This window comes from Vigna unguiculata, chromosome 1 (assembly GCF_004118075.2).
Source record: "Vigna unguiculata cultivar IT97K-499-35 chromosome 1, ASM411807v1, whole genome shotgun sequence".
Classification (NCBI taxonomy): Eukaryota; Viridiplantae; Streptophyta; class Magnoliopsida; order Fabales; family Fabaceae; genus Vigna; species Vigna unguiculata.
In genome coordinates this window covers 17,157,228-17,172,501 of record NC_040279.1, presented here as the reverse complement: position 1 = coordinate 17,172,501, position 15,274 = coordinate 17,157,228, and the positions used below count along the sequence as shown (strand labels likewise).

Below are 15,274 nucleotides of genomic sequence, written 5' to 3'. Positions count from 1 at the left end.
GTTGGAGAATGGATTATCTAACTTAAGGTTATCTCTTATGAGAGATTAATAATCCTAATGATGAGAAAGATGAATGAATAGTATGTAAAACATTTTATTTATTTTGTAACTAGTTTTATAATAAAAAAATGTTAAATTTTTAAAAAATATTTAAAGGATAAAAAAAAATATGAACACAGAAAGAAGAATTTCTTTATATATATATATATATATATATATATATATATATATATGTATATATATATATTTAACCACCACCTCTAATATAATTTCATGAACACACATTGATCTAACCACCACCTTTAATTCATGAACACAAATTGATATACATAGACCGCAATTAATTTAATAAAATGTAAAATCACAAAAAGAAATTGGTTTACCAAATAATCATTTAATAATAAATTATAAATTTTATTAAATAATAAAATTGATTCTTGGTTAATTAAGATTTTGAAAATAAAAGTAAACAAAGATTCAAATTTTTATTTTTGTCCTTTTACTTTTTCTTCCAAAACTTAAGTTTCTTATTTTTAAAAATTGAAATTTTGTTCAATTCTTTAGTATTTATATATATGACATTAATTCTTTTATTCTTCATATTTTATAATTAAATAATTTATTCGTAAATAATTTACATGAATACGTTAAATATAAACTTCAATTCGACCACATAAACAAAATAAAATCTTTAATCAAGATTACGGATTTTTTAAAAATAGAAAGCTGACTGTCAAAATAAATATGAAAACTAAAATGGCAGAAAAAAAATGAAGAGACAGAGAGAAGGAAATCAAGATTGTAAATTGGGAATTAAAATTACCAATATTGTAATTTAGCAAAAATATAATTTTAGTTTCCTTATTTTTTTCACCAACTTTCAATTACGATTAATTATTTTCCCGCAAATTACACCACCAAAAAAGGATTACAATATGAACAATAATCAGCACCTCCTTGCTTCAACTTCAAGAATTGGGTCCTTTGTCTGGTAGCATAAGAAATTAGAAGAAATATAAACGCACGTAACATCATTAACAATCACATTAAAGCACAGAAAGAAAAGCTTCAACTTGTTTTTTGTTTTGGCCTAACAAATAAGAAGAAAAATATTTATACACAATGTTGGAAGCAACGGGGGAGGGGGGGCGGTGGAAATGAATCCGACCAATATGAAGATGTGGTAACCTTATGCGATGCTGATTCTTTTTCTGTGATCCAAACTGCTTCATTCACATCCCTCTGATTTTTTCGGACGTGAAATTTTCCAACAGTGCCAGAGAAGTCACGTTCAGTTTGTACCCTTATCGACAAAGTTAACTTTTTTTACCGTTATGAAGTTGGAGAACCCAACAAAAAGGGGTTCAGGAAGATCCACTTGTTTCTATGGTCATTATTAGGGGCATAGTAAAGGGCACGTTTGAGTTTTCGTCCTAGTTTATCACTGTAGAAAAAACGGGCTTTTGGCTTCTGGGTGTTTATTTGAAACCTTTCTTATGTGCTGATCGAAGGCTCACTGGGTCAAAGATTGGATCTTCTCTAACTTGAGCGTGGTGAGTGGGGAACCGAAAGTGTGATGAGTTTGTAGTGTTCTTCTGCAGAGATCCGAGTGAATGGAGCCTCCTACGGGGTTTTGTGCTTCTTTGTTGAGTTTCGTCCGATTTCTTCCTTATTTCATTGGGCTTCTGCTTCTTGGCAATATCAAAGGTAAATGGCAATGAATCTGTTTACGTTCTTTTCGATTGTTGTGAGTTTCTTATTTTCAAATTAGTTGAACTTTAGTTGAAAATTTAGTAATTGAACTTGAGCATTTTAGAGACGATTTCTAGGTTGTTACTTCAGTAAATGAAATAGTAATGGACCATCTGTGCATATATTATTTTTTCTATTTATAATTTGTTAAGTTATTCAGTGATTGTGCTGAGCGGATCAAAAGAAAAAATTCACTGATTTTTGTGCTGTGAAATTTATTCAGCTTTCTGTGACCGATGTTTGTTGACAAATTATTAGCTTTCATTAAATTAATTGATGTCAACCAGACCTTGAACCTTGCTTCAAGTATCTCATCTCGTAAATACAAATAATTGAACCTTGTACTTTTGTTACTGATTAATCTTATGAGCTTGTTTATTAGCGCGGCAGCACAAGATTTATAATTTTGAGAGTTGAAAATACAAAGGAATAAATTTAGTGGCAGCCAACTATATAGTTTTTCAAGGCCAGCTTAGAATTATTTCTAGGCAAAACCGAGGAATTTAAATAGTTTCTGCTCTTGCTTCATTTTCTAGTTTCCATAATGGAATATGTAATAGCTTATTGTATCTCATGCTTCACTAGACTAGAGAAGATTTAGGGTATGGTTCTACGTCAGATTTGTGATTGTAAACCTTACTTATCATTGCTCAAACTGTCAAATAACTTCAGGTATCCTTTTCTGCCCTTTGATATGCATAATAATTGCAACTGGGAACACCGCTATCATAGTTGCACTTTGGACAGTTCATGCTGTTTGGACATATTATTGCGTTCTGAGGTGCTTTCCTTGACTGCCACTCTTTCAAATTTTTGCTCACTTTTCTATCTTTGTGTGTTATGAAATTGTGATTACTTTCTCATGGTGATTTCCCTGACGGACAGAACTAAACAATTAGGGCCACTTCTGAAGATTGTTATCTGCCTGTGTGTACTACCGGTGCTGTTGGTTTTGTGTCCGATTTTTGGTATTCTTGGAAGCATTGTAGGTGGAGCAGCCTACGGTTTTCTTTCACCCATATTTGCTACTTTTGAAGCTGTAGAGGAAGGAAAAGATGACAAGCTTTACCACTGTTTCATTGTATGTTCATTATGTTTCATTTCTGGTTTAGATGGTCATTACCACTGTTTTACTGTTATTAATTTCAGAAACTGTACTAAATTGTCAGGATGGTACTTGGAGCACTGTTCAAAAGGCCTGCATGGTTGTAAGGGATGTAAAAGACGTTGCTTTCCATTCGTACTTTTCAGTTATGGATGACCTGCTACATAGAGGACCTCCAAATGCAAAATATTATGAGATCAGGTTTATATGCCTCTCTATTTTGTTTATTTTTATGTCATTGTGCTGTCTGACCTGGAGGCCACCAGTTCAAAACCTGGAAACAACCTCTACGCTTTCTTGGGTGCAAGACTGCATACAGCTACCCTCCTTGACCCTACTCAGTTGGAAACAATCTCTACACATTGGTTGAAGCTCCATTTTTTCTTGTTTAACTGTGTTTGTAGGTCACACTTATACTTTAAAGCTTTTCAAGTTTTAAATCTTAGTTCTGTAGATAGTATGTTATCAACTCGAGTGCTAGTTATTTTACTTTGAAACTAAAGGAGCTGGGTTGAAACAAATGAAAAAAAAAATATCAATATTTGTTGGATTTCCTGTAGATTTCTATCTTTCAAAAACTTAACTCTTAAGGGCACAGCTCTTCTGTATGTAATACCAAGCAGCGATAGTTAGGTTATTTTAATCTTTAATCATTTCCATACCAAACTTATTAGCATGCTTGAGCATATTACTGAAAATATTGACAGAAGACATTATTCTTGGATTGAATCTTAAAGAATGATAATTATTTTTGCGAATATCTTCCGGTTCCAGTGGCATTTCAGTAAAAAGTAGAAACCAAAGTACAGAAAAATCTCAATTAATTGTTTTTCCAAAATTTTCTATTTTTTGGTGCAAACAATACTTGGCGAACCAGATAACATTAATTGTTAACTATGTTCTTTTTCCTTATGTATTTTATGTGCTAGTTGTATCTTTAGTTTCTGATAGATTTATCATGAGAATATTCATCTGTAAATTGAAAAAGAAAAGTGATTGAATTGGTGTTTTTTAAAAAATAAAAGCAATACAGAATATGACCATGAAAGGTAATTCTAGATAATATCCAGTCATAATATGCCAAATATGATGGCTGACAGGATTTGTGCCATATGATTTATTTTTAATTTTTTTCTGCTTTAATGCAGGCTGCTTTATATTCCTGGTGCTTTAATAGCTGCAGTTATTGGAATTGTGGTTGATGTGCCAATTATATCATTTGTTGCCCTATTCAAAGGTCCATACATGCTTTTTAAGGGGTGGCATAGACTGTTTCATGACCTCATTGGCCGTGAAGGCCCTTTCTTGGAGACCATATGCGTGCCTCTTGCGGGTCTTGCTATCCTTCTCTGGCCATTGGCTGTTGGCGGGGCAGTTCTGGCATCCATGTTAGCAAGTTTCTTTCTTGGTGCATATGCAGGAATTATTGCTTATCAGGTCGGTCCTCATATTTTTTCTCTACCGAGTTGTACTATGCTACTATTGTTATTATAGCTGTTAGAAATGGTGGATATAAGTATTAATTAAATTGATTCTATATTTTTGTTATTAGTTCAAAATAGGGTAACTGACTTGTAAGGTGGCTTAACCAAATTATGTCCTCAATCTTAGAAAGTGGATTTAGATTTAATATCAATCTTACAAAACCGTCTTGTAAGGTGGGTTTACACACTTCTATACTATAATTTGGTTATATCTTTAGTTAATGTGAGATTTCCAACACACTCTCTACAAATTTTGCTAGATTACATTCTATACAATCTTAGAAAACGGATTTAGGCTTAACCTTTCAAAACTTATTTGTCAAGTGAGGTTTGCACCTACTTAAAATAAATTATAATTTTTCCAGCTCTTTTTTATGTGGGATTGTTAACACCATACATTGGGAAGGATTATTTTGGGCCCTTTCAAAACATATAATATGTGAAGGGGGGAGAGCGTGTGTTGCACAGAGTAAGGCAAAATCAATTTATCAATACAAAAAATGAATGTATAAAGCAAGAAACAATTTAAGGAAGTATGGACACCTGTACACTTGACAGACAATTTTGTTAAATATAAGTGGATTGCTGGCAAGCAGTTGGGAAGGAATGAAGGATAATATTTAAAAACTATAGTACTTTCCTTTGACACTGGCTTGCAGAATACTACCAAACGTTATCTACTACTGATCTTTAGAATTAAGTTCTATATTGCATGGTCTTTAACAGCCTTTGCCAATACTACACAGGTATGCAATAACATTTACATTGGATTTTATTTGAGAACTTCCTAAAGTCCTAAGGATGGATATCATTATGGTGTTAGTAGATCAACTTCACGAAGTATAGTCATTTTCTTTTTCACATTGCCCACCTACATACTTCTGAAGAGGTTACTGAGTTACTCATTAAAGAGTTGTAAGGCTTCACGGATTTTCTTTTCACCAGTCACAGAAGGAGATCACCTTTTTATGAGACAATTTTGGACTGATCTCTGTAAACAGTTAGAAACCATTCTAAAACTCAGCTCTGTCTATCATTCAATGTTGGATGTTCAATTGGGCATACTGAAATTGTCAGTTTATGAAATTCTTTACAGGTTTTAAACATAACCAGTGGCCCATAGGGCTTAGTTAGTTGGGTTGAGTTCTCTTTCATTGCTAACTACTACATTTCCGTGAAATGTTTCCTGTAGGACCACATATGGAATAGACCCTTCAATATTGCTCAAATGTGCATAAGATTTATCAAAGTAGAAGTTAACCAGTTGATGGCATGGTTCAAAGAACAGTAGTGTTAGATGTCAAATCATATTTGGTGTTGACTCATAAGAAAATGAAGCTGTGTGGTGATAAGAATAGAAGGGATGTTAAGGGACTTGAATAATGAGAGGGAGAATTTTTCTTTTATTAATTACTAGAGATGAATACAGAAAAATACAAGATGAATTGGAGAGCTTGATTCCTCTCTTAGGATCTCATATTTATAATGGGTATAACACAAAACACAACAACTTTTAAATGTGTCATGCTTGGAACAAATAAATTAAGTCCGAGGAATCCTCTCAAAGATTTGTTTTGATGCATTTATAAGTTGATTTACCCATATAAGTGCACAAGTGAGAAATGCCAAGATGAATACAAAAAGATAGAGAATGAATTGGAGAGCTTGATTTTCTTCTCTTAAGGTCTCATATTTACAATGACAAATACAATGAATGAGTGGAAAGAGAAAAGGATAAGAAAGGTTATATCTAGAAACCGGATATAACACAAAACTATAGCAACTTTTCAATAAATTCTATTTAGGATGATTAGGCAATTACATTTTGTTTTATGCTTTTTCAAGGGATAATATTAGCTTTAATGATAACACATTATCTTGTAGTAGAGGGTTTGTCTGTAGGAAACCAGCCAATCAACATCACAATGTCCAAAGATTTGGGTATTCCCTTTATCTTAACAAAGTATACCTTGTCCTAGAGCCTGTTTTATGTACATTGTAATACGGATGACAATATTCCAATTATCAATACAAGAATTTTGCATACGACGCACAACACCAATTACAAAAGACAAATTTGGTCTAGTAATTGTAAGATAAATCAATTTTTATCTTTATAGATCAGAGAAAGCTCCTCTCTATTTTGCCATTAATTTCTTATTTGGACCTATAAGACCATCCAGTGATTTACAAACAATCATATATGTCTCATTTAGGATGTCTAGAGCATATTTTCTTTGAGAAATTTCAAAACCTTTGATTGGGCTACTTCTGTGCCCAAAAAATAGTTGAGACTTCCAAGATCCTTGCTCTAAAAGTTATTGCAAAAGGTATTTATTTTATTGAGATATTCTAGAAACATCATTCCTTGTAATGGCAATGTCATCCACTTGCATAGTTAAGTACACACTTTCCAGGGAAAGCGTGACTAGAAAACAAAATGATTTGTATCACTTCATTTTAGCCTTTTTAAAATAAAAGAGAAAGAGGCATATAGGACGAATCCCTAATGTGTATTGAGCACATAGGGTTATGCATTATAAATAGGAAATACAAAGAGATGGGCCTAAGCCCATCACATCTAACAAAGAGATGCCCACATAAAGACTTAGTGAAAATATTTGTTAACTGATCATTTAAGTTAACGAACTTAGTCTTGATGTCTCTAGATACAATCTGTTCTCAAATGAAATGGCAGTCGATCTCAATGTGTTTGGTCCTCTCGTGAAAGACAGGATTAGAACTGATATGAAGTGCTTCTTGATTGTCACATATAAGTGTCATTTGAATGACATCTCCAAATTGTAACTCTTGAAACAATTTCTTAAGCCAAACAAGTTCACAAGTGGCTGAGGACATAGCTCTATACTCTGCTTCTGTGCTAGATCTTGCCACAACACTTTGTTTCTTGCCCTTCCAAGAAATCAAGTTACCACTAATAGAGACACAATACCCAGAAGTAGATCTTCTATCAGAAAGAGATTCTACCCAATCAACATTTGAATAGCAAACAACTTTTGTATGGTTATTGGAACCATATAACAAACCTTTTTCAGGAGATCATTCAATGTACTTCAATATATGGATGACTGCATTTCAATGATTTTGACATTAGGAATTAAGAAATTGCTTACCACACTGACTGCAAAAGAAATATTAGGACGAGTAATTGTAAGGTAATTAATTTTCCAACCAATCTTTTATATTGCTCAGAATCTGAAATTGGCTCCCCATGATTTGGTAGGAGTTTGGTATTGTTGAGAATAAAGAAAATAGGGATTGAGATTAATCTCCCTTGTGTATAAACCACATATAGGGTAATCTATTTATAATAGAAAGGTACAATTAAATAGAGTAACTGAAAAATAAATAGAGTAAATAGAAGATATTGTTTGATATTGTGATTAAAAATATCTAACAATATCTTAATAATATCAAACAATATCTAACACTCCCCCTCAAGCTGGAGCATACAAATCGTATGTGCCAAGCTTGTTACAAATATAATCAATTCTAGGCCCTCGTAAAGACTTAGTAAAAATATCTGCTAACTGATCATTTGAGTTAACAAACTCAGTCTTGATGTCTCCAGATATGATCTTTTCTCGAATGAAATGGCAATCAATCTCAATGTGTTTGGTCCTCTCATGAAAGACAGGATTAGAGCTAATATGAAGAGCAGCCTGATTGTCACACACAAGTGTCATTTGGGTAACATCTCCAAATTGTAACTCTTTCAGCAATTGTTTGAGCCAAACAAGTTCACAGGCAGCTGAGGCCATAGCTCTATATTCTGCTTCTGCATTGGATCTTGCTACAACACTCTGTTTCTTACTTTTCCACAAGATCAAGTTACCACCAATGGAGACACAATATCCAGATGTAGATCTTCTATCAGAAGGAGATCCTGCCCAATCAGCATCTGAATAGCAAACAACTCTTGTATGGTTATTAGAACCATATAACAATCCTTTTCTAGGAGATTTTTTAATATACTTCAAGATGTGAATGACTACATTCCAATGATCTTCACATGGAGAATTAAGAAATTGGCTTACCACACTGACTGCAAAGGAAATGTCAGGACGAGTAACGGTAAGATAATTTAATTTTCCAACCAATCTTCTATACTGCTCAGGATCAGATATAGGCTCCCCTGATTTGGTAGAAGTTTAGTATTGGGATCCATAGGTGTATCAACAGACTTTGAACTCATCAACCCAGTTTCCTCCAGAATATCCATGGCATACTTTCTCTAAGATATAACAATACCATCATTGGACTGTGTCACCTCAATACCCAAGAAATATCTGAGTTTGCCAAGATCTTTGATCTGAAAATGGTGACAGAGATGTTGGGAAATCTATTTATAATAGAGAGAGGTACAATTAAATAGAGTAACTAACAATATCTTAATATCAAACAATAACTAAACAATATCTAACAGGTATTAAGATTCGTGGGTGTGTCAACAGGTTTTGAATTCATCAACCTAGTTTCCTCCAAAATATCCAATGCATACTTCCTTTAAGATATAACAATACTATCGTTGGATTGTGCTACCTTAATACCCAAGAAATATCGGAGTTTGCCAAGATCCTTGGTTTGAAAATGGTGGCAGACGTGTTGTTTCCTCTAGGAGATGCCATGTGGTCACTGCCTGTAAGAACAATGTCATCAACATATACTATCAAATAGACACATCGAACACTTGAGTGGCGGTAAGAGATTGAATGATCTGACTCACTTCGAGTCATACCAAATTGTTGAATGTTGCCAAACTTTCCAAATAAAGCCCTAGGAGACTGTTTTAGGTCATATAAATATTTGCAAAAACGACATATCAATCCAACAGACTCTCCCTGAGCAACAAATCCAGGAGGTTACTCCATATAAATTTCTTGAAAATTTCCATTGAGGAAAACATTTTTGATATCTAGTTGATAAAGAGGCCATTGTTGAAAAGCATCCATGGCTAGAAATAGGTGAACAGAAGCCATCTTTGCCACTAGAGAGAAAGTATCACCATAATCCAATTCAAAAATTTGTGTGTAGCCTTTGGCTACAAGTTGAGCTTTGAGGCGATCAATAGTACCATTAGGACCAACGACAATGGCGAGTACGGCGACGGCAACGGCGGCGGTGGTGGCGACAGCAGTTGCAGTAGTAGAGGCGACGAAAAAAAATGCCAAAAGAACCTTAAGCTCTAGATACCACGTTGAATATTGAGAAAAACTATATAGGGTTAATCTCCCTTATTTCTAAAATACAAGTATATATGGCAACCAAATGTAAATATGGTAAATAAAAGATATTATAATAAACAATATCTACCAATATGAAACAATATCTATTTTTCCTAATAAACAATAGACGCTATGTTTTCCTAATTAATACGATATATCTAACAAGTTAGACAAAGCACACATTAGAATGTCCAAGAAACATCTATGTAGTTATAAAACATTATCAAAACTTAGCTCATAGATGATTGATCAAGTTGTCTAATGGATTTAAACATGCTAGAGTCTATAATTAGATTCCTTCCTCTACTTAAAATGTCTAGTACATATCATCTACCTAGAACAACTATCATCTAATGGGGCTTAAAAAGTTGATTTTAGCATATGTTTGCAATCAAAGCTATATTTGCCCTATTTAGACAAATCTGAGTTAAAACAAATGATTTGAACACATTATTCTTTAAGAAGACTAAGATTAAATGCTTTATGAGTGCATAAAAGTGCATTCATCAATGATCATGGAAACCTTGGCCAAGGAAAACCAAAGTTCAACTGAAGCATACCAAGACCACACAGGTAGTTTTTTCCATTTAGTTTCTCTGAAGACTTTTTGAAATAAGGTAGAGGCAAGAGCATAGCACAATTATGTGAAGGGAAAAATAGGGTTGCAAGAGAGAGAAACCGTGAGGAACCCTTGACATCACACCAAAACAGTACCAGTATAAAGAACCAAGGGCGGAAATGAGCTCAGAAGGTGGTCTAGAAGGATTCCAACCACGAGAAGGTAGTGCGAGACAACGTGCGAAGGTCTGGTTGAGAAGAAGATAGCTTATGGTGGCACGTCTAGTGGAGTTTGGACACAGCCACATGGGTTGTGTTGCACTCCTCAAGACAACCAAAGCCTAACTTCGGTAGACGAAACTGCAACTGTGGCACAGTGGGGGATTGTAGCCAACAGTGGCTAGGTGGCGTTTTCTATGCCAAACAATCAGAGTGAGGCAGAGTGGGACTGACCAACTTTGATACCAACTTGAGATGAAGACTAAAGAATACAGAATGAATTGGAAAGCTCGATTTCCCTTCTCTTAAATCTCATATTTGTAATGACATTGGAGGTCTGGATAGAATGAATGAGGGAAGAGGAAAGAATAAGAAAGGTCAAATCTAGAAATTGAGTACAAAACAAAGTACACAACAACTTTTCAATAAATTATATTAAAGATGACCTATTCTAACAACTAGCATGATAATTACATTTTCAGCTCTTCTATTTGTAACAATCACATCTCTTAAAAGGGGAAATAAAACGAATGCGTAGATTCTAGAGATATTTTTCTGAATTACTATGGAGATATTAGGATATTTTTATCCGAATAATCTCCTATTTGCATCAAAGTGCCTTGAGATTCAGTCTAGATAAAGGTTCGACTGTATGTACAATTAGGATTTTTCCTAAGATAAATGAGAAGCTAAAACCAAGATTTTACAGGCCTTTAGAGGTGGGTCATTAAGACAGGACAGGTTGCTTAAAATTCTAAAATGCAGGCTTGCTAAGTAGCTACAATTGTCAGCAGTCAACCATTACCACCTGCACTGTCAGAGAACTGGGAGCATAAAATACTCCTTGCTGTTGTGCTGCAATTGCAAGCAGGACATGGTGGTAAACGGGAGGCGTCTTTTCAGTGCAAGATCTATCAGGCTACGGGATAATTTATTGGAACTTCAAATGGATGGTATGGTGAAAGTACTGGCATAGATTGTTTCGTTAGCACCCATTACCTTATTATCGCACTAGCAAGGAGGTGTAGAGTGGGACAATAGTGTTGTTAATTAGTAGCAACGGAATGTTTTTGAGGAAGAGGGAAAAGGATAAGGGGGCTGAGTGTAGTGAGAAGGCTAAGAGGTCTGTATCACTAAGCTTCTACTAAGTCCTCTTAATTGGGATGGTTCACAAATTGCATACCCTTGATCTATCAGGCTTTTCCATTTTCTGATTATTATTTCCTTTCGTACTGATATTCTTCTATTGTTTCCATTTATATAGTGTGAATAAAATGAAATCTGTTTCCTTTCCCCAAACCTGGCTGCTGGTTTCCTAGCTGTCTCACTGTGTTTCTATGTTCTCTGAAATGCAGGAGTCTTCTTTTAAGTTCGGTCTTTCGTATGTTGTCGCAGCTTTGGCCATTTATGATGAATACAGCAATGATATTCTTGACATGCCAGAAGGAACCTGCTTCCCTAGGTCTTTTTCTGCTTCCTCGCATTTATCACTGTGATTTACAGTTAATGCTTTAATATTCTCTTATGCGATTGATCTCTGATGATAGGCCTCAGTTTCACAAAGAAGTTGATTCATCACAAAGAGCATCTAATTCAATTTCCGTCTCAAGACCTAGCTCCTTCCGAAAGGCCCCTTCTCGCACGACTTCAATGAAGAACAACATTGCTGAGCTGAAATCATTTGAGGTATTCTTTGTAATATCTTGTCTCGAATGATGTGACTCAAGATATCATCTTTATCTTCCTTGAACGTGATAATGTTTTTCAGCTTGATGGTCCGTACAAAATAATATTGTTCATGAATTGTGTAGTTGTTGGATGCGTTATTCAAGGAATGTTGCCGAGTTGGAGAAAAAATGGTTTCTGAAGGTTTAATTACAAGAAAAGACTTAGAAGAAGCCAGATCTGGTGAAGGGAATAGAGTTATTAGTATTGGTTTGCCAGCATATTGCTTAGTTCAAGGACTCTTGCGCTCTGCAAAATCCAATGCCATGGGTATATTTATCGGTAAGTGGAACCCTTCGAGCAGTTCTTGTTATTTTCCCCTAGCTCCTTTCTTTCTTTTTTTTTTTCTTTTTAACCTTCTAAGACTTCTACACTTTTCCTTACCCTTTTCTCTTTTTGAGATTTTTTTCTTTAAACCATTTTGGTTACTTGCCCAATGTAGGTGATGATACTGAACTAACTACTACAAACAGACCAAGAGAGAAATTTTTTGACTGGTTCCTTAACCCCCTTTTGATCATTAAAGAGCAAATCAAAGCTGAAAATCTTTCTGCCTCAGAAGAGGACTACCTCTGCAAGTTAGTTCTCTTGACTGGTGATGCAGAGAGACTGAAAAAATCTATCATTACTCCAGCCCCTGAATCCGAAGTCAAACGTGCAGAACTCGAGGCATTGGCTAGAAGGTACTTAACATACCAAAAAACTTGGTTAATGTGAATTTGGGCAAGCACTTACAAATTTACCATGCATAGTGTTTTGTGATTAAATGATTTTGAAAAACTGTTTTATTCTCTTAATGTATAATATATTTTCTCTTAAAATAAATCAAACTTTTTGAATATTTTAAAAATCAAACATATGAATCTTAACATCTTCAAATGCTACCGCATCTAACTTCTCCATAAAACATTTCACAAACTTCTAAGGTTTTTTATTGTAAAGCAGTAATCAATTACGTATCTCGTGAAAAACTTTCATATGTTAGAAGCTAATCTAGATTGGTTTATTATATAATTCTCAACCCAATTTCAAGGTTACATTTTGTTGGTTGTTAAAAGCCAAAATACTTTACAGTGGTGGACCCTGCCATTTTTCTGATGATGCTTTTACTTCAGAGGGGTTTGGTTCCAATGATCCATGTCAAGAATCTGTCTCATTTTTGTTCCGTTCTGAAACACAGATTGCAAGGGATTACTAAATCCATGTCAAGGTTCCCAACCTTCAAGCGACGCTTCGATGATCTTGTAAAATCTTTATGTGATGATCAGAAACTTGGAGGTCCAATAATGACCAGATCAAAGAGTGCCTTTGCTCGGTTGGTTAGTTTCAAATCTTTCAAGGGGACAAGAAACGGCTCTTCTCACGGATTAAACGTAGTACGAGACATAGAAAATTCATGATAACAATACCGTGTAATTGACAAATTTAATCTCATAGGTGTATCCTTGAGTCATTCTTTAGGTAGAAATATGAGTGTAATTGACAATAATTGTGAGTTAATTCCTATAAATGGTAGACTAAAATTTATATTATTAACCAAAAAAAATCATATTAGATATGATTTTTCCGTTGTTGTAAACAAAAGCACGATGACAGCTTTAAATTTGTAAAATTCTCAATGTATAGGAAATTTTTCTAATTTCTAATTGTAATTTCTGACCTTGTTTATGTGCAAATTCAAGCAGAGAGCAGCCTCAAAGGATTCTGTTGTAGACCTGCGTTACATTGTCTAACGCTTCTTGCTATACTTCTCGTCAGACCAATGATTCTATCGGGAAGCATACCTAGATTTGAACATTCTCTCCCAGGCTTGTTCAAAATTTTCACACCTAGATTAAGCAGATCTCAAGGAGATTTTGTGTTGCTTGAATTTCAGTTTAACGTGATTTTTAAATATCACTGATATATATATATATATATATATATATATATATATATATATATGAAAAAAGTAATAAAACTTACTAATATTTATTAATATTTGTGAATACAGTGTAAAATTAATTCATGAAAAAACATGTTAATTACACATTTTTAACAAAATTGTTATTAATTTGAGTTTTATGTAGGTTCCACTGCACTAAACCATATTCATTCTTTATTTAACGAGAACCGTATGAAATTCAATTAATAAAAAAAAAAAAGTGTTAAAGAAGTATGTCAAAAAGTATATTATTGAAGAAAATAATGATATCACTCACGGGTTAACAAAAATATACAAAAATATTCAATCTTCTTAGATTAAGAACTCTCTAAGTATAACCCACTTATATCACTCACGTGTTAACATTGAATATCAACTTCTCTAAGTATAACCACTTAATATTTCTGAGATTAAAAACTTTCAATTTAAATAATAATGAGATATCACTCTCGATACAAGATAATACAATCAAATCTCAAAGGATAAACTTTATAGTTGTCAAGGATATTAAAATGGTTAAACTCTCAATTTGGTGCTTTCTAGATTTGACAATATATGCTCAGTATTTCACTTTCTTTCTCCTTTCTCTTCTTGTTGTTTCTTATTTTTTTGTCATTTTTTTGTTCTCTTTTTTCTTTTGTTTCTTCATAGTAATCTAAATATATAGTAGCTCTTGTGAATTTGACTATTTAGTACTTTATTGATCTTTTGTTCTTCATCTATCTTCTTTTGCTTGATCAGAGCTTTTGTGGACTATCTGCCTAGAGCTTTTGTGGACTATCTGCCTACTTGCAGTTCTTCATAAATGATAAGACTTCATTTAAGTTTAACTTTTAGCGTTTTCTTCTTTGAGATCAATGTATGGTAAGATGCTTATTCATAAGAGTCTTCAACATTCAAATTGCTCACTGAAAAGGAAACTTTGCAAAGCATTCAATTCATATATGATTCTTCTTATATCAATGGTCTTGACATATATATGAGAAGAAAATTGATTGTTTATCATTTAAACCATTTTTCAATATAGATATTTAATTATCTGAAATAATCTTTGATTTATATATTTCTAATCTTAGAAAATAGTTTGATCATTGTAGTTTTGATTAGATTTGATTGAATTAGATATTAATCATAATGATAACTGATCAATGTTTTAATGTCAAAGAGAGTTATAGACAAGTTTGAGATATCGTCTAATGGTTTTATCTGAATCAATTGTCTAATCACTTTTAATTATCTGATGGATTGATCATATGATCAA

General features: G+C 33.6%; 1 protein-coding gene across 1 annotated transcript; it reads left to right on the top strand.

Annotated features, from left to right (window-relative positions):
- Positions 1-1,093: 1,093 nt before the first annotated feature.
- On the top strand, positions 1,094-13,765 carry LOC114194342 (uncharacterized membrane protein At3g27390). The gene is made up of 10 exons (XM_028084507.1): positions 1,094-1,707; positions 2,425-2,533; positions 2,638-2,833; positions 2,922-3,058; positions 4,006-4,294; positions 11,720-11,826; positions 11,912-12,050; positions 12,176-12,371; positions 12,532-12,772; positions 13,270-13,765. The coding sequence occupies exons 1-10, from the start codon at positions 1,614-1,616 to the stop codon at positions 13,487-13,489; spliced, it is 1,728 nt and encodes a 575-aa protein (XP_027940308.1). The 5' UTR covers positions 1,094-1,613; the 3' UTR covers positions 13,490-13,765.
- Positions 13,766-15,274: the final 1,509 nt, after the last annotated feature.

Bases quoted from the DNA above. Each gene is read 5' to 3' on its own strand.
- LOC114194342 (XM_028084507.1), top strand. From the start codon at position 1,614: ATGGAGCCTCCTACGGGGTTTTGTGCTTCTTTGTTGAGTTTCGTCCGA. The intron at 1,708-2,424 runs GTAAATGGCAAT...AAATAACTTCAG, and splicing joins GCTTCTTGGCAATATCAAAG to GTATCCTTTTCTGCCCTTTG. The intron at 2,834-2,921 runs GTATGTTCATTA...CTAAATTGTCAG, and splicing joins AGCTTTACCACTGTTTCATT to GATGGTACTTGGAGCACTGT.